The 22,489-nt window shown below is 43.9% G+C and overlaps 1 protein-coding gene across 2 annotated transcripts in view; it reads left to right on the forward strand.

The window, feature by feature from the left end:
- The window catches only part of Wdr33 (WD repeat domain 33), a 112,197-nt gene that overhangs the window by 75,232 nt on the left and 14,476 nt on the right, over positions 1–22,489 (forward strand). For both annotated transcript variants that reach the window (XM_059246299.1, XM_059246300.1), the window contains exons 8-16: positions 7,472–7,598; positions 9,084–9,238; positions 9,335–9,413; positions 10,441–10,551; positions 14,799–14,893; positions 15,466–15,552; positions 15,801–15,940; positions 17,026–17,178; positions 17,588–18,673. In XM_059246299.1, the coding sequence (XP_059102282.1) occupies positions 7,472–7,598; positions 9,084–9,238; positions 9,335–9,413; positions 10,441–10,551; positions 14,799–14,893; positions 15,466–15,552; positions 15,801–15,940; positions 17,026–17,178; positions 17,588–18,673 (2,033 nt within the window). The remainder of the gene's footprint in view (positions 1–7,471; positions 7,599–9,083; positions 9,239–9,334; positions 9,414–10,440; positions 10,552–14,798; positions 14,894–15,465; positions 15,553–15,800; positions 15,941–17,025; positions 17,179–17,587; positions 18,674–22,489) is intronic.

Raw genomic sequence — 22,489 nt, forward strand, 5'->3', positions numbered from 1 at the left:
CTTTAGATACCTGGAACCATACTGCACTTGCTTTTTGACTTGTGTATTTAGGGTGCGAAGTGTGCTGTGATCTATGTGTAGAGGTCAGACAGATGGCAACTTGTTAGGAGTTGCTGTTTCCCCCATGTAAGTCCCAGGGATCAAACTCAGGTCCCTGATTTGGTGGCAAGTCCCTTTAACCACTGATCCATCTGGCTGGCCCTGCCTATATTTATTTAAATGCTGTCTTACTACAGTGCATTTGCATAAAGTCATACTCCTTTTAGGTATCCATTTCTATGAATTTTGACAAATATATGAACTGTGTCCAATATATAGAAAATTTCAGCACCAAAAGCCCATATTTCTGCTTTAGTTTCAAAAGTTGTATTGGACTATTATCTGAGTTTACCTTGATTTCCCTTAGCTAACCACTCATTGATTTACACGTAGATGATTTCAGTCTGATCAATTTAGACATGATGTATGTATTTGTGAACACAATGCCTGGTATGCTTCTGCAGGCGCACAGTCAGTTTCCACTATAGGGTTTGTCAGACCAAAGGTTCTATATGTGCCAATAAGAGTTTGATAGTATGCATGACCACATGTTTTCTCTGAGTGTTACTGGTTTGCTGTCCCACTGTTACAGAGGAGCCTGTCCTATGCCTCTGACCAACATGGAACACTGCCATGCCTAGGGTTTGCTAATGTGGGACTTGGTGCCAAGAGTGTTGCCTAGCAGAGTGACTTCACATCTGGAACTTGGTGCCAAGGGTGTTACCAGAGTGACATTCAGTGGTGACTCTCTCCCTCCCTTTGCTCTTTTCTTTCTTTTTTACCCGCCCAGCCCCCAACAGAATCTCTCTAAATAGCCCAAACTGTTCTCTCATGATCCTCCTGCCTCAGCCTCCCAAGTGCTAGGATAACAGGTAGGAGCCACCACACAGTTTTCTTATATTAAAATCATACCAAGGAAGCTGTGCACAAAATTTACCCCATATTACTCATTTGCAAAGCCCCAGTATCACACTCTAGAAAACACGAATAGAATACCTTTAATTTGTTTCACTATCCCAATATAAATTTCATTTTCTGCTTGTCTGTTTATTTATTTGGAGACAAATCTCTCTGCATAGCCTTGACTCTCCTAGAGCTCACTGTGTAGTCCAAGCTGGCCTAGAACGCCTCCCAAGTGTGTATCTACATTTTTGTAACAGGGTTCGCTCTTAGAATCACCCCATAGCATTTGTAGTTTATGAATGTCCTATTGTTGCCTTTATTCAGTTAGGCAAGCATTACTTTTGTTGTGTGTGATGTTTATGTATGTGAGTGTAGTGAATGTGCCACAGCCAGTGTGCGTGGAAATCATAGGACAACTTCTGGTAATCGGTTCTCTTCTTTTTCCTTGTTTTTGTTTTTGTTTTTGTTTTTTCCCCCCTTCGAGACAGGGTTTCTCTGTGTAGTTTTGAGCCTTTCCTGGAACTCACTTTGTAGACCAGGCTGGCCTCGAACTCACAGAGATCCTCCTGCCTCTGCCTCCCAAGTGCTGGGATTAAAGGCATGCGCCACCACTGCCCGGCTCTCCTTGTGTTTTGAGAATTTAACTCAGGTCATCAGGCTCAACTGTAAACAAGCATTGGACCTTCCAAGCCGTCTTTCTGGTCCGTGGCTTGTTTTCATGAGCCCTTTTCTTTGTTTCTAAAACCTTTCATCTTGCCGGGCGGTGGTGGCGCACGCCTTTAATCCCAGCACTCGGGAGGCAGAGCCAGGTGGATCTCTGTGAGTTCGAGGCCAGCCCGGGCTACCAAGTGAGTTCCAGGAAAAGGCGCAAAGCTACACAGAGAAACCCTGTCTCGAAAAACCAAAAAAAAAAAAAAAAAAAAAAAAAACAAAAAAAAACAAAAAAAAAAAAAAAAAAAACCTTTCATCTTAGTGGTGATAGGATTTTTAAATTTGGGGACTGTGGCAAATCTTACTCTACTTCTAAATTTTATTTCCAATTTTTTGCTATTGTGAACAATGTTTTTGATGCTATTTTTGCCATCTAAAAGTATTCTTTTGTTTTTGGGTGGGAGCTCTTTTTTGGAGACAGAATTATACTGGCTTTGAATTTCTGGACTTAGGTGGTCCTTCTGCTTCAGCCTTCCAAAAAGCTAGGACTTCAGGTGTGTGCTGCTATACCTGGCTGTATTTTAAATTAAAAAAAAAAATCATCTTAAATTATTTTCTTAGGATAAATCTGTGGTAGTCTTGCTGCCGTTTTTCACATTCACTTTGTGTGTGTGTGTGTGTGTGCTCGCGCGCGCGCGCGCGCGCGCTCGTGCCCCATCAGGCTTGGGGGCAAGTACCCTTACTAAACCATCTCACATCATCATTTGAAATACTTTTTTTTTTCCTTTTTTCTTTCTCTGTAGCCCCGGCTGTCCTGGAACTCACTCTGTAGACCAGGGTGGCCTCCGTCTCTCAGAGATCCACCTGCCTCTGGTTCTTGAGTTCCAGGACCAAAGGCACGCTTGGGCCACCACCGCCCGGCTTGAAATACTTTTTGTCATGGAATGGAAACTTTTCTCGCTCCTGAAGAAGGAAGAGGGAGTAGTTTTCACACCGTCCCCAGCAGTACTTAGGAGTTTGAGGGAAGAGGGCTTAGCATGAGCAATATAATGAAACACTAATTAAAAGAATGAGTTTCATATCAATTTGCTTTTGTGCCAGTCTAGTTTATTTTTCTTACCCCTACCCCCAACCCCAGTTTAAAAATAAAAATGGTAGGGGCAAGAGAGCTTGCTGAGTGGTTAAGAACATGCTGCTCTTCAGGAGGGCCTGTGTTGCCAGCACCCACACTGGGCACCTCCCAGCCTCCTCTTACTCAGCTCCAGGGCATCTGACACCCTTTTCCGACTTTCTCAGGCACCCAGATACATATGGCATGCACACACATGGACACCTGTATACACATAGGTCAAAAACAAACTATGACACTTTAAAGATTTCATGCCTACTTTCCAGTATGATCCACTGTGACTTAGTAAATTTAATAGACTTTTTTTGTTGTTGTTTTTTGTTTTTCCAAACAAAGTTTCTCTGTGTAACAGCCCTGGCTGTCCTGGATCTGCCTCCCAAGTGCTGGGATTAAAGGCATGCACCACTACCGCCTGGCTTAGTAGACTTTTTAAAATGAATTTTTTCTCCTCAATATTAGATGTTCACAAAGTAATATAGAGCCTGAGTTATTTGCTTGTGCATAATGAGTGACCTAAGGACTAGTAACCCAAATCTAAAAATAAAATTTTTCTCCACATAATATAGTGGTAATTGTATACAGTATTGTTAGTAACTTTGTATACAAAATGAAGTTTTGTAGTGTGGAATTTGATGCTTATGTATGCTGGTACAAAAGCAATTTCAGATATTGGATATTTGGGTTAGAGATACTCAGTTTACGTAGTGGAAACTCTTGTCCCTAAACTTACTGACTTGCCCTTAGAGGCAGTTATATCATATTTTTGGATTTTTGTGTGTGAGTGTATGGGGTATGTGTGGTTATTCTTGTTAGGCAAGTGCAGTACCACTGAACTCCATTCCAGCTCCATATGTGTTCCTTTTATACATGTTTTATGTATTTTTGAGCATTTGTATGTTTTTTGTTTAGTTTTGTTTCCTGGAACTCAGTATGTAACCCAGGCTCATTTTGAACTCAGGACCTTCCTTCAGCTTTCAGGTGCTAGGATTGTAGGTGGGGCATGCGGCCCAACCCCCACCCCCCCACCCTCCATGTCTGTTTAGGCCACAAATGTTAGTAGGCTGCTCATGTTTTCTTAAGTTACTTTGATGTTAAAATTATTATTTTATGTGTGCGTGTCACGGTCATGTTCATGCCTGATGCTCATGAAGCACAGGAGTGCATTGGATCCTCCAGAACTGTGGCCACAGATGGTCGTGAGCCACCATGTGGTTACTGGGAATTAAACCCAGGTCCTCTGGAAGAGCCGCCAGTGCTCCTAAATGCTGAGTCGCCTCTCCAGCCCCAGTTTATTTGTATTCTAAGTATAGTGGGGCTGGGAGGACTGCTCAGAGGGTAGAGTTCACGCTGTGCAAACATGAAGAGCAGAGTTTGGACCTCCAAACTAAAAAAGCTGGCTGTGTGCCGTGCACGGGGAACTCCAGCACTGTAGGGCTGGAGACAGGCAGTTCCTGGAGTCTCACTTATTAGCCACCCAGGAGTGTGGTGAAAGGGCAAGCTCTGGAACCAGTGAAAGACCCTGTCTCAAACAAAAACCAAAACACAGAAACAAAACCAAACCTGAGATGGACGATGATAGAGGCAGACATCTGATAGCAAACTCTGCCCTCCACACCTTCACACCCAGCCTGGAGCACCAGCACACAAACACACTCTAAAATGTTTTTTAATTAAAACAATAAAGAGAATAGGGGCCTCATAATATCAAGGCTGAAGGATGAATTGTCTCTCCCTATTCTAGTTCCTGCTAGGCTCCACCCTTCCGATGTCTTCATGCATATAGACCTGAACAGGAAAGCAAAGATTTTTGTTCTTTTCTCCATAATAAAAGCTTTTATTTTAATTAATTAATTTCATTATTTATTTATTTGAGGCAGAGTCTCCTCTACATAGCCCTGGCTGACCTGGAACTCACTGTATAGACCAGGTTGGCCTGGAACTCATAGAGATCCACCTACCTCTGCCTCATAAATGCTGGGATTAAAGGCCTGGCTCTCCATGTAACTTTTAAACCTATCTTGATATGTAAGAAACCAATCTATAATAGTGCTTAAGAGCATACATGGCCTCTGGGACTGGCCTAAGCTGCTGAGGCAGCATGTGTGCTTATGTGTGGTGGTGTACCCCTGTGATCCCAGCACGTGGGAGGTGGAAGCGGGAGGACCAGCAGAGGCTCTGGGTGGGCTTCTTGAATTTTCCAGTGATATATTCAGGGATACTCATGTTTCCTGTTATGCCACATTGTTCTGTAGAATAATGTTTAAGTTTTTAGTGTAAGACAATGACTCAGTACGTGGTACATTCTTTGCTTAGATGAGTACTGTACATGAATATATTGTGTTGTTTGTATTATTGGTTTTTTAAAAGATTTATGGCTCAGTGGTGAAGAGCACATACTGCTTTTGCATAAACTATTTGATTGGTTAAAATCCACACATATACATGGCTGTGTGTTACATTTTTAGATGGAAATGGCCTCTAGATTTTATATTCCTTGTGCATGGTAGTCTCATCAGGCAGGTTAGGAGGACCACATGGTTTCATATATCCTGATTCTTTTTTCTGTCTCTGTGTGTGGAGGTGTTGCTGTCATCTCTGAGAGGTACACTTGCCTGTTGTGGGCACATGTTGAGGTTAGAGGTTGACATTAGGCTGTCTTTTTTTCAGTCAGTTTTCCACCATATTTTTTGAGACAGCATCCATAATTGAACCTGGACCTCACCCTTCTGACTGGATTAGCTGGCCAGCCAGTCTTCTGGGATCTCTCACTAGCTGTTGGAGATACAGTTGCATAGTCCTGTCCTAGCTTTTACTGGGTGCTGGGATCTGAGCTCAGGCACTCATGCTTTAGCAAGAAGCCATCTCCCTGAGCCTCTTTTATTTGGTTTGCAATAGCTAGCGTCTCACTATGTAGCCCTGGCTAGCCTGGGATTCTCTATATAGAGCAGGCTAGCCTGCCTCTGCCTGGGACTAAAGACTTGTGCCACTTCACTGGGCCCCCGACCAGTCTATTGTTTTAGAGACAGGGTCTCATGTAGCACAGGCTGTTTTCTAACTTGTGCGGCTGAGGTTGACCTTGAGCTCCTGATCCCCCTGCCTCTACCTCCCAAACACCAAGACTGTAGGCATGTACAACCATGCTCAGACATACCAGTCCTTTTTTATTTTCTTTTCTAAAAATTACATTTTAAATTATGTTATGTGTCTATCCCTGTGTCTATGTTGGGAAGGGGTGTACATGATGCATGTATGGAGCTCAGAAGACAATTTGGGGAAATTGGTTCTTTCTACTATGTAGGTTCCAGGGATGAAACACTTCTGGCTTGGTGACAAGTGTCTTTACCCAGTGATACATCTTGCTGGTCCCCACTTGTTCTTCTTAATAATATTCAGAGTCTAACTACAGAGCTTCCTTTCCCTTTCCTATCCTCATACCTTAGTTATAAAATACATTCAGTGTTAGAAGATAATAGAAACAGAAACACATGGGGAAGAAAGGATCACCTTTCAGGTGGGTGTCTGTACTTTTTATCTTTCTCTTACACCTGGGTATGCACATAGTCACTTAAACATTCACATGTCTGCTTGCTACCGTGATAGTGTGTATTGATTTCAACAACCAAAAAACTTCGTATTATGGGCATTTGAGTCACACCATTGAATTAATTATACTCCTTTGAGTACTGTGCAGTTGTTTTGGAATATACTTGAACTCTACTCAAGAACATTTAGAAACACGCTGCATCAACGTATCCTTTAGAGAACTCCTTCTGGACATCCTTTATGACTTAGGATGAGACCACAGGATGTGTGCTTCCTGCTCTGGCGTACCCTCCCCGCCTGCCTGAGGGGAGGGGGCGAGGGAGAACTGGTCTGAGCTCAAACCCATGTGATACACAGGGTAAGCACATTGTGCCTTCTGAATGAATGTAGATCACTTCCACTATCTTGACCGTCTCTCCCTTCCTCAGTTCTTTTTATATCTGTTCATTCTTCCTTTTCCCTTCTCACTTGAAGTTTACAGGACTTGGATTTGCTCCAGGTGAAGGAGGGAGCTATTGGAAAAGTTCTCACTCTGCACTTCCTTTTAAATGCATTTACCACATCAATACTACTTGACCCTGTACAGTACAGCCTTTCAGAAACCATAAACATTGCTATGCTTTGTTCAGTTGACTTTTCACATTGGTGCTTTTTAGTGACTTAATTCTTTGTTTTCACATATTAACTCATGTGTGAACCAGTCAGACATTGTTTCTCCTGCACTTCAGTAAACAACAGCAAAAAACCTGGAATATGCTTACTGTCTTTCTGTTTAGAAAGTAGTAGTTGTAAACCTGGATTTAGGGTTTTTGATCTACCCTGACTGCCATGAAGAAGGAACACTGAACTGAGCAGTACAGGTTGACTCTTAGTACTAACATAATCAGGAATAGCATTAAAGGCTTAAAAAGCCTACAGAATGCATCTTCCAAAAAGCCTCGCTGACCCGCCAGCAGGTAGGTGAGGAAGATTCATGTAGTTCCCAGAGAAGAAGGCTAGGCTGGCCGCGAGCAGGGCAGCATCGGAGGGGAGCTGGCCCTTGGTCCAGCAGAGCCCCAGACAGCCAAGAGCTTTTCAGGAAGTTCAAGTCAACCAAACACTAAGAGCAGCTCATCTGCCAGGTTTTTGGCTTTTGTCGTTTAGAAGGGAGCCCCACTTGGAATGCATATGACCACTGAGGCTTTGTTCTGACTTGTTCCCCAACAGGTCACGGTGCTGATGTGAAGTGTGTAGACTGGCATCCAACCAAAGGCTTAGTCGTTTCAGGAAGTAAAGATAGCCAGCAGCCAATCAAGTTCTGGGATCCCAAGACTGGGCAGAGTCTTGCAACACTGTAAGTGATAGGAACCCTACCTTGTCCCTTGAAGAAGAGGGACCAAAGGCAGCCTGCATCACTTGACTTTTAGCTTTCTCCTGTGGTTTGGACACCGAGAGTTGTAGTCTTTGGATGTTTTGTTAAATACGACTTCTCTCTAAGTCTCTAGTGAAGGAAGATGATACTTGTTCTGCTCCAGACCTAAGTTTTACTGGGCTATCCTGTGGGCTGGCGGGAAGAGGAGGTTTCTCTTGTTATCCCCGAGTCTCCTCAGAGCACCCGTCACCTGTGGTTTTAGTACCTGCGCCTCCTTCCAGCCGAGGCCCCACCTCCCCTGGCTCCATCTGAATACAAGATTTCTCTTCATTTGTGTGCCAGTTCTCTCCCCTCCCCTCCTCTCCCGCCCTCACTTCTCCCTTTTACCCCCTCGCCCTCCTCCCCTTCCCTGTCCTCTTTTCTCTCTCTCCCTCTCCCATTTTCTGTCTCTCCTTCCTTTGTTTCTCCCCTCCCTCTCCTTTCCTCTCCTTTTTCCTCCCTGTCCCCACCCATCTCCCATCTCTTCCCCATCTCTGTCTTCCCTCTCTTGGAGACTTGCTTACTTAGGTAGCTCTGGTTTTCCTTGGCATTATTTGTAATTGTTACAGTTACACAAGTGTGTTCTGTTAGGGCACGTGGATGCCATATCCTGGTCCTAATTGGAAATGAAACATCCACACCTCAAATTAGTTAAGGCAAGGCTGCGGTGAAACATGGCCATACACAGTACATTGTGAACCCTTGGATAGAAGCATTATGCAGGCCCTGGGACAAAGCATTCATGCCTTTAGTTCAAATTAATCCTCAGACTATCGGTAAACTAGTGTCTGCTTCCATAGGTAAAGTTTCTCTTAATGAGAGAAACTTCATAGTTTTTAAAATCTGATGAGCATGATAGAGTATCAGTGCATGTATTCCAAGTACTTCCCCTGTTTCCAGATGAACCTTTCTGTCCAGCAGAATCCCATTGTCATTGCCCTTTTAGCTGGATTTTGAGAGTGGTGTTTAGATACTGGACTTCATTTCTGTCTTCCACAGAGGTGGTTTCCTTTTATTTTTCGAGTTTTCTTCTCCTCTTCTATTTCTTCCTCCTTCTCCTTCTTCCTCCTCTTGCTCCTCCTCTTCTTTTCTTTCTTCTTTTTCTTTTTGAGACAAGGTCTCTCTATGTAGCCCTGGATGTTCTGGAACCTGTGTAGACCAACTTGGCCATGAACTTACAGAGGTCTGCCTTGCCTCTGCCTCCCAAGTGCTGGGATTAAAGGTGTGTGCCACCATTCCTGGCACTGACAAGAGTTTTCAAGTGTATTTTCAGTGTGATCTTATCTAGTTACGGTCACATGCTTTATTACTACCAGGCCACACCTTTCACCATCTTCATCCACGTGCTTTCAACAAAAAGGACCATCTCCACTAAGTGATGCTTGCTCTGCATCCTGACATGGTATACTCTCCGTGCTTCGTTTCTAGTCACGCCCATAAGAACACAGTGATGGAAGTGAAATTAAACCTCAATGGCAACTGGCTCCTCACAGCGTCGCGTGACCATCTCTGTAAGCTTTTTGATATCCGAAACCTGAAAGAAGAGCTTCAAGTGTTCCGAGGTCACAAGAAGGAAGCCACAGGTGTGTGCCTGCCATGTGCTTCTCGTTTGGTGACCCTTCCCTGCAGCCGTCTCACTCTGTAATCATGGCCTCTTTCTCTGTCCTTTGGTTTGGCAGCTGTAGCCTGGCATCCTGTGCACGAAGGACTGTTTGCCAGTGGCGGGTCTGATGGCTCTCTGTTATTCTGGCATGTTGGGTATGTACCGCTTACTGTGGAGAAGTGGTGGTGTTTGCCTGTGTACACATTCCCACATTGTACGGCAGCAGAAGAGTCTTGGCTCTCTTGTATTGGGGGCCTCAGCTAGGGAAATTCTGGTGGCTGGGGACTGGGGTGTTTTGACTCCCGACTCCATTGGCGTTCTCTTGAGAAGCATCCGCACATGGCCATTGCATGTGATGAACTTCTCCAAGTATGAAGACAGGGTCCTTCAGGGCAGATTTTGGACAGATAATGTACTAAGAGACGCAGATGAAAATGAATGGTCTTGGGCTAGTGGGACTGCTCAACAGGTAAGAAACATTTGCTGTGCAAGCCTGACACCCTGATTTCTGTTCTTGGAACCCATTGCAGAAGGAGAAAACTGACTCCTAAAAGTTCACTATGACTTCCCTTTGTGTACAATCATGTGTGCACATGCACTCTCCCTCTCCACATACATGCAAACCACACACATCACACACACATTAATAAACTAAATTTAAGTTAAAAAGTCTGTTTTGAACTGGCCTCCAGAGAATGCACTGTAATGTGAGCAGTGCTGTGATGACTATAGAATGACTGTAAGGAGTGTGTTGTGAAGAGTTCTCAAGTGTATACAAATAGGATCAGTATTGCATTTCTCTGTGCAAATGTGTTCATGTCGGAGAAAGTGCCCTGCACCTTTCAATTTTGTAAATCTCGAATGGAGTAGAAGACACAGCACTTGTGTTTTGGATGTTGAAATCATTATGGAAGAATAAAATAGATTCCTTAGTTGAAATAGTTTATGAAGCGTGCTTTTCTATGGTTCCTTTATGTCTGACTGGACGAATCTACTTCTGCTGAAAAACTAGTGTAACACATAGCACTGACAAGACTCAACAGAGATGGTGGTGGTGCTTCTTTTAATGCTAAAGAATATCTTTTGTTTTGATGTTTTTAGTGTTCTTTTATTTGTGCGTTTGTTTTGAGTGTTCTCTTGGGAATTTTGGTTTAACCATTTCTTTCACTGGTGCCTGTGCAGGGTAGAGAAGGAAGTAGGTGGGATGGAGATGGCTCATGAAGGGATGATCTGGAGTTTGGCTTGGCATCCTCTTGGACATATTCTCTGCTCAGGCTCAAATGACCATACCAGGTGAGTACCATACTGAAAATACTAAGAAATGTCTGTACTCAAGGAGTAGTAGGAAACATACATACATACACATGCATACGTATGTATATATGTACATATATATGTATATATTGGTTTATATTTCAATTTTTTTTATATCCTGAGACAGGGTTTCATTGTATAGCTCTGGCTATCTTGGAACTCTATGTAGACCAGGCTAGCGTCCAGCTCAGAGATCTGCCTGCCTCTGCCTCCCGAGTGCTGGGATTAAAAGTGTGTACCACCGCCACCCAGCCCCTTCAAATTATTTTTAGAAATATTTTTATAGGGGAAACTGTTGGCGGGGAGGGTTCGCATGCAAATAAGTGGGTTTCATATTCATTCTTACATAACCTTTGTTCTTAGTTGCCCCTCTCCTCTATCCCCTTTCTTCTGAATATAGAGAAACACCTAGTTTTCTCAGCACGGTTTCTTAAAGTGTCATTTTCCTGGTGTATGTTTTTGGTACCGTTGTTAAAAAAATTAAGTGGATATGTCCTGTTGATTTATTTCTGAGTTCTCTGTTCTATTCTGCTGGTCTTCATGTCTGTTTCTGTACCAATGTCATGCAGTTTTGTTAACTATGTGTCTGTAGTATAATTTGAGATGAAATATTGTAATATTTCCAGTATTATTCTTTCTGTTAAGGATTAATTTGGCTATTTTTTAAAAATTACTGTTGTTGTTGGTTTTTATTTTCATTTCCATGAGTTTTAGAACCCCCCCAAGCCCTTTTGAATTCTGTGTAGAATACCATTGGAGTTGTGAGGGGATTGGGTTGAATCTGCTAATCATTTTTAACATCACAGTATTCTGTTAATGCATCTACTATGTTCTTCAGTTTTCTTTAGATATTTAGTCAGTGTTTTAAAGTTTTCATTGTAGAGGTCTTTCATCTCTTTGGTTAGTTTTCTTCTTCTTCTTCCTCCTCCTCCTCCTCCTCTTTTCTTTTTCTTTCTTTTTCTCTTTCTTTCTTTCTTTCTTTCTTTCTTTCTTTCTTTCTTTCTTTCTTTCTTTCTTTCTTTCTTTCTTTCTTTCCTTCCTTCCTTCCTTCCTTCCTTCCTTCCTTCCTTCCTTCCTTCCTTCCTTCCTCTCTTTTTTCTTTCTTTTCTTTCGTCTTTTTAAGACAAGGTCTCATATTATTCCCAGGCTGGTCTTGAATTTCACTGTGTAGCCAAGGAAGCTTTAAACTTTTTATTCTGATACTAATCTCCCAGGGACTTGGATTATAGATATGGGCTGTCATGTCTGTTTTTTTAAAGTTTTTGAAGCTGTTGTTACTTTTAGAGTTCTTTCTCAGACAGTTCAGTATTGGTATATAGAATTGCTTTTTTTGAAGATTGCTTTTGTATCCTTTTACTTTGTTTAAAGTGCTTATCTACCTTAAGAATGTTCTGGTGGATCTTTAGGGATCTTTTAACTATCTGCATGTCATCGGCCAATATGAATGACTGGGACTTCTCCTCCTATTTCTGTCACTTTTATTTTACTGTCTTGCCCGATGTTCTAGCTAAGACTTCAAGCATTGTTTGAATAAAAGAGGCGGGGGTGGGGGGTGGGGATGGATATCCTGTCTCATTCTAGATTTTAGGAAAAGTACTTCAGCTTTTTCCCATTTACTATCATGTTGGCTATGGGTTTGTCATGTATAGTCTTTATTATATTGAGGAATATGTCCTTCCTTCTGTTCCGACTTTCTTCAGGGCTTTTATCATGAAGTGATATTGAACTTTGTTAGAGGTCTTTTCCACGTCTATTGATGATCATGTGACTCCTGTCTTTAACTCTATTTCTGTATTGCTTTGCATTTATTGATTTGCATCCATTGAATCCGTTGTATTCCTGGGATGAAGCCACTTTGGACGTTGTCCTGGTTAGGATTTCTGTTGCTGTGATAAACACCATGACCAAAAGCAACTTGGAGAAGAAAGGGTTTATTTCGTCTGACAGCTCCTGGGTCACATTCCGTTACTGAGAAAGTCAGGGCAGAAACTGGGAGCAGAGACCATGGAGCACACTGCTCACTTTCTTGTTCTCAGGTTCATGTTCAGCTTCCTTTATTATATAGCCTAGGCCCTTCCTCCTACATCATCATTAATAATCAAGAAAATGCCCACAGATATGTTTACAGGCCAGTCTGATGGAGGCAGTTCTTCATTTGAGGTTTCTTCCCAGGTGTGTCTAGGGTTGTGTCATTGACAGTTGACGCTATCTGTGATGGGTATGTATCCACTTAATGTGTTCTTTAATTTGGTATGGGCTTTATTTTCAGGGCTTGAAATATTTCGTTCCATGCTTTCTTGGATTTCAGGGTTGCTACCAAGAGAATTTCACTGAGATACTGAGATAATGTATTAATTAATTACCTTTCTCTTGCTGTAACAAAACACCATGACCAAAGGCAATTTAGGAAAGAGTTTATTTTGGCTTATAGTTCCAGAGGGATAGAAGTACATGTAGCAGGGTAGAGGCTGGCAGTAAGTGGCAGGCATGGTGGCAGGAACCAGAAGCTGAAAGGTCACATCCTCAACTGCAAGCATGGAGCGGGGAAGGACTGGAAGCAGGGCAAGGCTATGTGTATAATCTCTAGGGACAGACTTCTTCCGGCCGCGCTGTACCACCTACACCTCCCCAACTAGTGCTGCTGGCGGTGAACCAAGTGTTCAAACACCAGAGCCTGGGAGGTTGAACCTGGCTCAAACTACTGCAGGTCTTACAGAAATTGGGGTTGGGCAAGTGTTTGAGTGGCCTCCTTTAAATGTATTATGTTAGTATTTGTGATTAGTTAGAATCAAATGATTTTCTTCCACTGCAATGGACAAATTAAAGGAAATGGGAAATAATACAACATGGTCAGTATTTCTTCCCAGCTGGGTTGACTGTGGTTTCCCTACCCATTGGTTTTTTTGTAGCTGGCTCTGCAGGTTGAGAGAGACCTGCTGGTCTCAGTAATTCCAAAGGTTAGATCCCTGCTGATGAGAGTTTCTGTGGTGGGGTACGCCTGTAATCCCAGCACTCCAGGAGGCAAAGGCAGGTGGATTTCTGTGAATCTGAGGCCAAGCCAACCAGCGCTACATGGGGAGACCTTGATAAAACAACAACAAAACCCAAACCACAGAAGAGTTTGTGTGTTTGACTAATCATTGTGTAGGAGGCACCCAGTCAGAGACAACCCTCATTCTGCTCAGCTCCACGGCCAGTTACCCTCTTCTCTCTGATGGAGAGATTACACTTTCCACACCGGGATTTCTGTGTTCGAGGTTGTAGGGAGAAAGGACAGTGTACTCATGCTTGTATTTATATTTGTTGTGGAGTGTTTTCTTCCCAAACAGATGGGAGCTGCTTTTTGACAATGCTCAACAGTGTGGGAATACTTGCTGTCTATGGCTACATTGTGCCCGATTCGGGACAGGTCCCGTGTTCTGTGTTGTTGTTGGAGTAGGCAGTGGCTGAGGTGATGTCTTCCATATTCTTGAGCTTAATGAGAATCTCAGCTTTAGGTTCCCACACTCCACTTTTGTGGAGGTCTCCACAGCCAGTGCTGTCCCTTTGGAGTGTCCCCCTAATGGAAGCATCCCTGCTGCAGTCCGCTCAGTGTCTGTCCTCTGATGGCAATGACTGATGACCCAGGCAGGGCGGCAGTGTGGCCTAGTGTGGGCTGGCAGCTGCCGCTGGCATTTTCTTCCCTGGAGGACTTTGTGGATCTCACTTGAGTTTAAAAACAGCTTCTCTCTTTACTTGCTACCCCTTCTTTTCTCACACTTTCCAGCCCTTTTACCATTCTGCGTTTCTGATGTTTTTGTTTTCTTCTCTGATTCTAGTCTTCACCCTCACCTTTTAAAAAACAAAAACAAGAGTCATGTAAACCAGGTTAGACTCCAGTTTGCTCTGTAGCCGAAAATGACTTTGAGCTTCTACTACTCCTGCATCTGCCTCCCGAGTGCTGGGATTAAAGGGAGTCCCATCATACACAGCCTGAGTCTATTTCTTGTTCTGACTCTATTACTTCACTGAGTTACAGCATCTAATCTGCCATTTTTGGAGTGATTGGCATAAGTGCATTATAATAAAGACATGGAGTATTAAACATTAACTTTGGTTTAAATTTTGTTTTGCATTCTGATTAAAATATTCAAAGAACGATATTTTAAAAACTTATTTGAGCTATTGTGCCCAGAGGAAACACTGAAACCATGCTGCTCTTTCTCCCATTACTTTTATTTCATCAGCAAATTCTGGACTCGAAACCGGCCTGGTGATAAGATGCGAGATCGCTATAATCTGAACCTTTTACCTGGCATGTCGGAGGATGGAGTAGAGTATGGTAAGACTACATATTTGTCCTGTGAAGTCTCCTGATATCCCATTATAAACCAGTAAGTTTCGTAGGAGGCTCCTACGAAACTAATTTGGGGCAAGGGATGTAACTAAGTGATCCAGTATTTACCCAGCATGCTTGATGCTCTGTTCTCAACCCTCACACCAAATAATTTTAGTTTTTTGTTTGGAGTCAGAGGCCTACCTATTTCTGCCTCCCAAGTGCTGGGATTAAAGGTGTGCATCGGCTCACCCAGCCTTAGTTTTAATTTTATAATTTATTGATTTATAACTCACCAGCAATACCACTTGTTTTATTTGTTTGTTTGTTTGCTTGCTTTTTTTGTTTTGTTGTGTTTGGAGACATGGTCTCACTTTGTATTCCTGAGTGACTTAACTTGCTATTGCTATATAGTCTATACTGGTCTTGAACTCACAGAGATCTACTGCCTCTGTCTTCTGAATGTTGTGATTAAAGGCATGTGCTACTGCACCCAGTGATATTACTTATTTTTATAAAGCATCATTTGTAGGGAACACTATGAAACTCTCTATTGACAATGGGTATATTATTTGTAGATGACCTGGAACCTAATAGCCTGGCAGTGATCCCAGGGATGGGAATACCAGAACAACTGAAATTAGCTATGGAGCAAGAACAGATGGGTAAGGGCAATTATGTTCATCCATTTAATTTTTTTTTATAAGTTTTTGTAGACCTCTATCTTATTTTCATGGTAAAATAGTTTGTTAATAAATGGTGTTGAAATGCTCACATGGTTTATGATGAGGATTTTGAATAAAAATAATTCAGACTATATAAAGTTTAAAAATGTTGCTTCCAACAATTTGTTCATTATTAAGTGGCTACATTCTTTCATTTAAGGGACTAACTCTTCTTTCTGTGGTTTCAGGGAAAGATGAAGCAAATGAAATCGAGATGACAATTCCAGGCCTAGATTGGGGAATGGAGGAAGTGATGCAAAAGGATCAGAAGAAGGTTCCGCAGAAGAAGGTCCCTTATGCAAAGCCCATTCCCGCTCAGTTCCAGCAGGTGAGTCACTAACAGCACCTTGTGCTGAGGGATCTGTGGCTGGATCCTTTCACTGGTGCTCAGAAGTAGGCGCCTTTGGATAAATAAGCCTGTCAGCCCTTTGGGTGCCTTCTGCCCATAGTCTTCTTTTAAACATATTTACCATTTGCTGCTTTAAAGTTAAATCCTGAGCTTCACATCCATCTTCTCTTTGCCTTCTCTTATTATTGCCTCATTTTTATCATTTACATTGTCAGAGGGAACAGAAAGAACCAGCAGACAGTGTATGTTGCTGTCGTCTGCTTCACTGATACAAATACTCAAGTGGCTAGCAGCTTTGCATTCTTTTGTGTGCGTGTGTGTGTGCGCGCGCGCGCGCACATTGGTATTTTGCCTGCACGTATGTCTGTGTGAGGGTGTCTGATCCTCTGGAACTGAAGTTACAGACAGTTGTGAGCTGCCATGTGGGTGCTGAGAATTGAATCTGGCTCCTCTGGAAGAGTAGCCAGTGCTCTTAACTGCTGAACCCACCTCTCCAGCCTCAAAGCTTTGTGTTCTTGATAACTGCAATAGCTTGCAATATTTCAGTCAGCTTTCTGTCAGTGTGTCACCTATCCATGTTAACAGCTGAAATTGAGGAGGAAGTCTGTTTTGGTTCATGGTTTCAGAAGGTCCATGGTTCTGTGGTGTGAGAGGACATCATGATGGGGGAGCACGTTGCAGAATAAAGCTCACTTCATAATTCCCAAAGAGCAGAGAGGGTGAAAGGAGCTTGGATCTCAGTACCCCCACAAGGGTGTACCCCAATGACCGACTCACTCCCTCAAGCCCCTGCCTCCTAGGATTTCACTTCCTCCCCAAAGTCATCACCTGGATACCAACCCGTCACCATATGAACTTTTGAGGATACCAAAGGGTAGCTTGTAGCTGTCATAATTTTAGTAATTTCCAATGACTAATGCGCCTGCCCCACTCTGTTATGTCACAAAGAATTGGCTTTAGAGGGGAGGACAGTTCAGCCACGTATACTGATGATATTAGAGAATATTTTCAACCTGTCATAATTTTCATGCTTGTCTGTCATTTAATTTTCTCTTTTTTCTAAGGCCTGGATGCAAAATAAAGTTCCAATTCCTGCTCCAAATGAGGTACTGAATGACAGGAAAGAGGATATCAAATTGGAAGAGAAGAAAAAAACACAAGCAGAAATTGAGCAAGAAATGGCCACATTACAGTATACCAATCCACAGCTTTTAGAGGTGTGTAAGCTAAGAAAGTAGAGGTAGCATGTTTTATTGATATCCTTTCCACACTGTTTATTGTTGTTTTTAAATGATACATGCATGCACGCGTGTGTGTTCACGTACATATGTGGCATGGTGTGCATGTGGATGTCAGAAGGAAATATAGCAGCCTTTTTTTTTTTTTTTGGTTTTTGGTTTTTTGTTTTTCGAGACAGGGTTTCTCTGTGTAGCTTTGTGCCTTTCCTGGAACTCACTTTGTAGACCAGGCTGGCCTCGAACTCACAGAGATCCGCCTGGCTCTGCCTCCCGAGTGCTGGGATTAAAGGCGTGCGCCACCACCGCCGGGCAATATAGCAGTCTTACTTGAGGGCTTTAGCTTATTTTATTTATTCTGTACACTAATTTTTCTCTCTCCCCTTTCCAGCAACTTAAAATTGAACGGCTTGCACAGAAGCAGGCTGACCAGACCCAGCCTCCACCCTCGTCTGGTGCCCCTCTTCTCGGACCTCAGCCCTTTTCTGGACAAGGTCCAATATCTCAGATTCCTCAAGGCTTTCAGCAACCTCATCCATCTCAGCAGATGCCATTGGTGGCTCAAATGGGGCCTCCAGGTCCCCAGGGCCAGTTCAGAGCTCCTGGACCCCAGGGACAAATGGGACCACAAGGCCCTCCATTGCATCAAGGAGGTGGGGGACCGCAAGGATTCATGGGACCACAAGGACCCCAGGGCCCTCCCCAGGGACTGCCTCGGCCTCAAGACATGCACGGTCCCCAAGGAATGCAGAGGCACCCTGGACCTCATGGCCCTTTGGGTCCCCAAGGGCCACCCGGACCTCAAGGTAGTTCTGGTCCTCAAGGTCATATGGGTCCCCAGGGTCCACCTGGACCACAGGGTCACATGGGCCCCCAAGGTCCACCTGCTCCTCAGGGCCACATGGGCCCGCAGGGGCCTCCTGGTACTCAAGGAATGCAGGGACCACCTGGTCCCCGAGGAATGCAAGGACCTCCTCATCCTCATGGGATACAGGGTGGACCAGGGTCTCAAGGAATCCAAGGTCCAGTGTCTCAGGGACCTCTGATGGGACTGAATCCAAGAGGAATGCAGGGGCCTCCAGGTCCTCGGGAGAACCAGGGTCCTGCTCCTCAAGGGATCATGATTGGCCACCCACCTCAAGAGATGAGAGGACCTCATCCTCCAAGTGGATTGCTGGGACATGGCCCTCAGGAAATGAGAGGTCCTCAGGAGATGCGGGGCCTGCAGGGGCCTCCACCACAGGGATCCATGTTGGGCCCTCCGCAGGAACTTCGAGGGCCCTCAGGTTCACAAGGACAGCAGGGGCCACCCCAGGGCTCTTTGGGACCTCCACCCCAGGGTGGCATGCAAGGACCCCCTGGACCTCAGGGACAGCAGAACCCGGCAAGAGGGCCACATCCATCTCAAGGGCCAATACCATTCCAGCAGCAAAAAACACCTCTGCTAGGTGATGGGCCCCGGGCTCCCTTCAATCAGGTATTACTCATTTCCGGTTGAACGCATTAACACATGGGAATGGACTCTACGGCACAGTACGCGTAAGGATGCGGAAAAGCACTTAGAGCTGGGCTCACCTGCTCTTTAAGTGTCAATAGTGCCTTATGACAGTGGCAGCCTGGCTGGGGGAACGTGGTGAGATGGAGATGAGGAACTAGTTACACCATCATTAAGGAGATCTCATGTGTCTTTACTTTGCACCTTATTATTTTTCACAGAGATTCTTCCAGAACAGACCAGCTTTCAATGGAATACAGTTACTTGTGCCAAGGCTCCAAAGAGTCGTGGCTCTAAGAGGGGAGTGTGTTAGGTTGTGGGCAGTTCCACAACTGTTGGAATCTCTTGTGGACTTCTTAGTCTGATTATTCCATGGGCCTGCAAGGAAGCAGCCCACCTTCAACATTTCTGTCCACTCCAGTTTAAATTTTTTAAAATTCCATTTACTTACTTTGTGAGTGTGCACATGCTCACATGCCATAGCAAGTATGTGGAGGTCAGAGGACTATTTGTAGAAACTGATTCTCTCCTTCTCCCATTTGGGCCTCAGGAATCTGATGGTTAGACATGGTAGCAGGTCCTCTCAGCCATTCCACATGTTGTCACTGTTGTTTTAACTACATTCATTTATATCTATTTACTGTGTGTGTGTGTGTGTGTGTGTGTGTGTGTGTGTGTGTGTGTGAAATGCACCACTTTTAAAGATGGCCTGAGGGTGTTGGAGGATACTGAAAGCCATCTGCCTTACTATTTTCATTTCAGTGGATGCATTTATAGAAGAACTGAGTCCAGACCAGAGTACTCAAAAATAATGCCTTGTGCATGAAATTCTCTTCAAGCTGTTGTCACCTGCAGGATCATGAGGCTGTAGCTTATTTGACAAAATGCTTTGCTAGCATGTGGGACATGTTGGCTGGAGACAGAAGGATCTGGAGTTCAAGGTCATCCTTGACCACAAGTCAGAAAACCATCCCCCATATATGTATATATGTTATAAGACAGGGTCTTACTGTATAGCTCTGGCTGGAACTTGTTTTGCAGACTAGGCTGGCTTCAAACTCATAGAGGTCCCTCCACCTCTGCCTTGCAAATGCTGAGATTAAAGGTGTGCACCACCTTGCCCAGTCCCCAGATTTTAAAGTTAAAAGTAGTATTTGTTGGAAGGAGTATTTGTGTAGGTATTTGGTTGTTTTTCAAGGACTCTGTCTTCAAGAAGTTTTGCTACTCAGTCATTATTTGCTGCTTGAGAGATGGTGTGAAGAGAGTTTTAAGTTGTTTGGGGGTGAATTACACAAGACAGCAGGGGCGTGAGTGGATTTAGTAGTGTTTGCTTATGAGGTGATGACTCTGAAGTTCTCAGTCTTGGTATTATTTGGGAATGAGCAGCTGGGATTTTTGCTAGAATTCAGTTGTGAGCACACAACAGCAAGTGAAGGACCCCACAGCTCTGCTCTGAAGGACACTCGGTTACGGCGTGGGAAAGATAATAAAATAAAAATCTTTTCTTCGGGTGGGTGGGGGAGCTGCTGGAGTGGTGGCGCACACCTTTAGTCCCAGCACTCAGGAGGCAGAGGCAGGCGGATCTCTGTGAGTTCCAGGCCAGCCTGGTCTGTAGAATGAGTTCCGGGACAGCCAGGGCTGTCTCGAACAAACAAAACAACCCATTTTTTTTCCTTAACCTTTTACTGGGGAAGGAGAAGGCTGAAGATGGAACCCAGGACCATCGTGCATGCTGGGCAGGCAACGTACCTCTCAGCACATACAGCCCCGTCCTCTTGTGCTTTCCAGATTCCACTGAGAATCCATGGTCTAAAAATAGCCATTTGGGCCAGTGCGATAGCTCAGCAGGTCAGGGCATTTGCCAAGCAAAGCTGATGATGTATGAGTCCCCAAGCCCACATGGTAGGAGAGCCAGCACCCACAAGTCGTCCTCTGACCTCCATGTGTGCCTTGGCACACAGCATGTGCTACAATGTGAAATGTAACCATTGGATTTACTGAGTATGTGATGTGGTATTCTGTAGATTTTCCAAAACTTGAAAATGTCATAAATTATGGGACATTTGAGTTATTTCCACCTTACGGAATTTAGAATGAACCAGATGCAGTTCAGAGCTGTCATCCAAAATTGTGCTAAAACTCCACATATTGTGTGTGTGTGTGTGTGTGTGTGTGTGTGTGTGTGTGTGTGTGTGTGTGTAGATCAGTCTGTCTGTCTATCAATTGGTTTTTTGAGACAGGGTTTCTCTGTGTAGCCCTGGCTGTTCTGGAACTTGCTTCATAGCCCAGGCTGGCCTCGAACAGAGATCCATCTGCCTCTGCCTCCCGAGTGCTGGGATTAAAGGCGTGCGCCACCACTGCCCAGCTATATGGCTTATTAATTCACTGTGCACTTGCATGTGTATACTACTTACTCTACTTATTAACTGGTTTTTTTTGTTTGTTTTATGAAAGAATAGTTTTCATTTTGGAGGATTATAAAACTAAGAAACTTTTACTGTTATATGATGAATGAAACTCTAGACATGTTAGAGAAGAGGACAGTCAAATTTATACATGAAAACCGTCATGGTTCCGAAATTTCTAGTTGACTTGAATTACTAGAATGAGTCTGAAATTGCTTCACCTCAGTGGAATCCAGGTGTTAAAATAACAGCATGAAAGAAAGATACTGTTAAGAACTGTTCAGGGGTAAAAGTGGGCAGCAGAGTGGTTTAGACATTTCTGCCATTGAGGGCTGGGAAGATGGCTCATGGGATAGGAGCATCTGATACAGGAGCATGAGGACCTGAGTTTGAATCTCTAGCACCCACGTTAGAAAGCTGGACATGGTCACACTCGGCGTCTGGAACCCCAGCACTGTGAGGGAAGAGAGGAGGATCATGGGACTTTTGCCTGCTGGCCTATTTCCAGGTTCAGTGAGAGAGCTTATTCATGGGAGTAATGTGAAGAGTGATAAAGTAGGCCTTCTGACCTCGGCATGTATGCATGTATGCACATACACTAAATAAGCCAAAGCCCCAGAAACTTCTGGCAGTGCATTACTGATGGCATTTTCCTCTCTGTTTTTTAAAATGGACTCATCATGTAACCCAGGCTAGCCTTGAACTCCGAGTCGTCCTGCCTCAGCCTCCCGAGTTCTGGGTTTATAGACCATATCTAATGAGCATTTTAATGAATTAGTTTTTGTACATTTGTGGAGTCCTGAGATCCAGTTCAGGTGGTCAGACTCTATGCACCAAGACTGCACTGTCAGTGTCCATTCATGTGACTGACTGGTTTGGGACATGTGAGTAATTTTACCACTGAGGTTTGAACCTGTGCTAGTCTCATACAAAGGCCACTCAGTAAGTGTATTTTCTGGTTGGTGTTTTTAGGGTTTCTCTGTGTAACAGCTCTGGCTGCCCTGGAACTCATTCTGTACACCAGGCTGGCCTTGAACTCACAGAGATCTACCTGCCTCTGCCTTCCAAGTGCTGGGATTAAAGGCGTGCACCACATGCCAGGCTATTAAGTGTATTTTCTGTATGAAAGAATTTCCAGATACTTTCTCTTTTGTCTTGCTTTTGTTTTGTTATCTTTGTTTGAGACAAGGTTTTACTGTGTAGCCCAGGCTGGCCTTGAACTCACAGAGATCTGCCTCTGCCTCCCAAGTACTGGGATTGAAGGCACATGCCACCATGCCTGGTTTGTCTAGTTAGCTTTGTTAAGACTCCTGCTCCAAGGTCTTTGGGCAGTGTGGGCAATCAGAACAAATACTAAGTGGTCATGGTGGCTCACCTGTACTTCCAACCTTGG

Source organism: Peromyscus eremicus, chromosome 19 (genome assembly GCF_949786415.1).
Source record: "Peromyscus eremicus chromosome 19, PerEre_H2_v1, whole genome shotgun sequence".
In the NCBI taxonomy this organism is placed as follows: Eukaryota; Metazoa; Chordata; class Mammalia; order Rodentia; family Cricetidae; genus Peromyscus; species Peromyscus eremicus.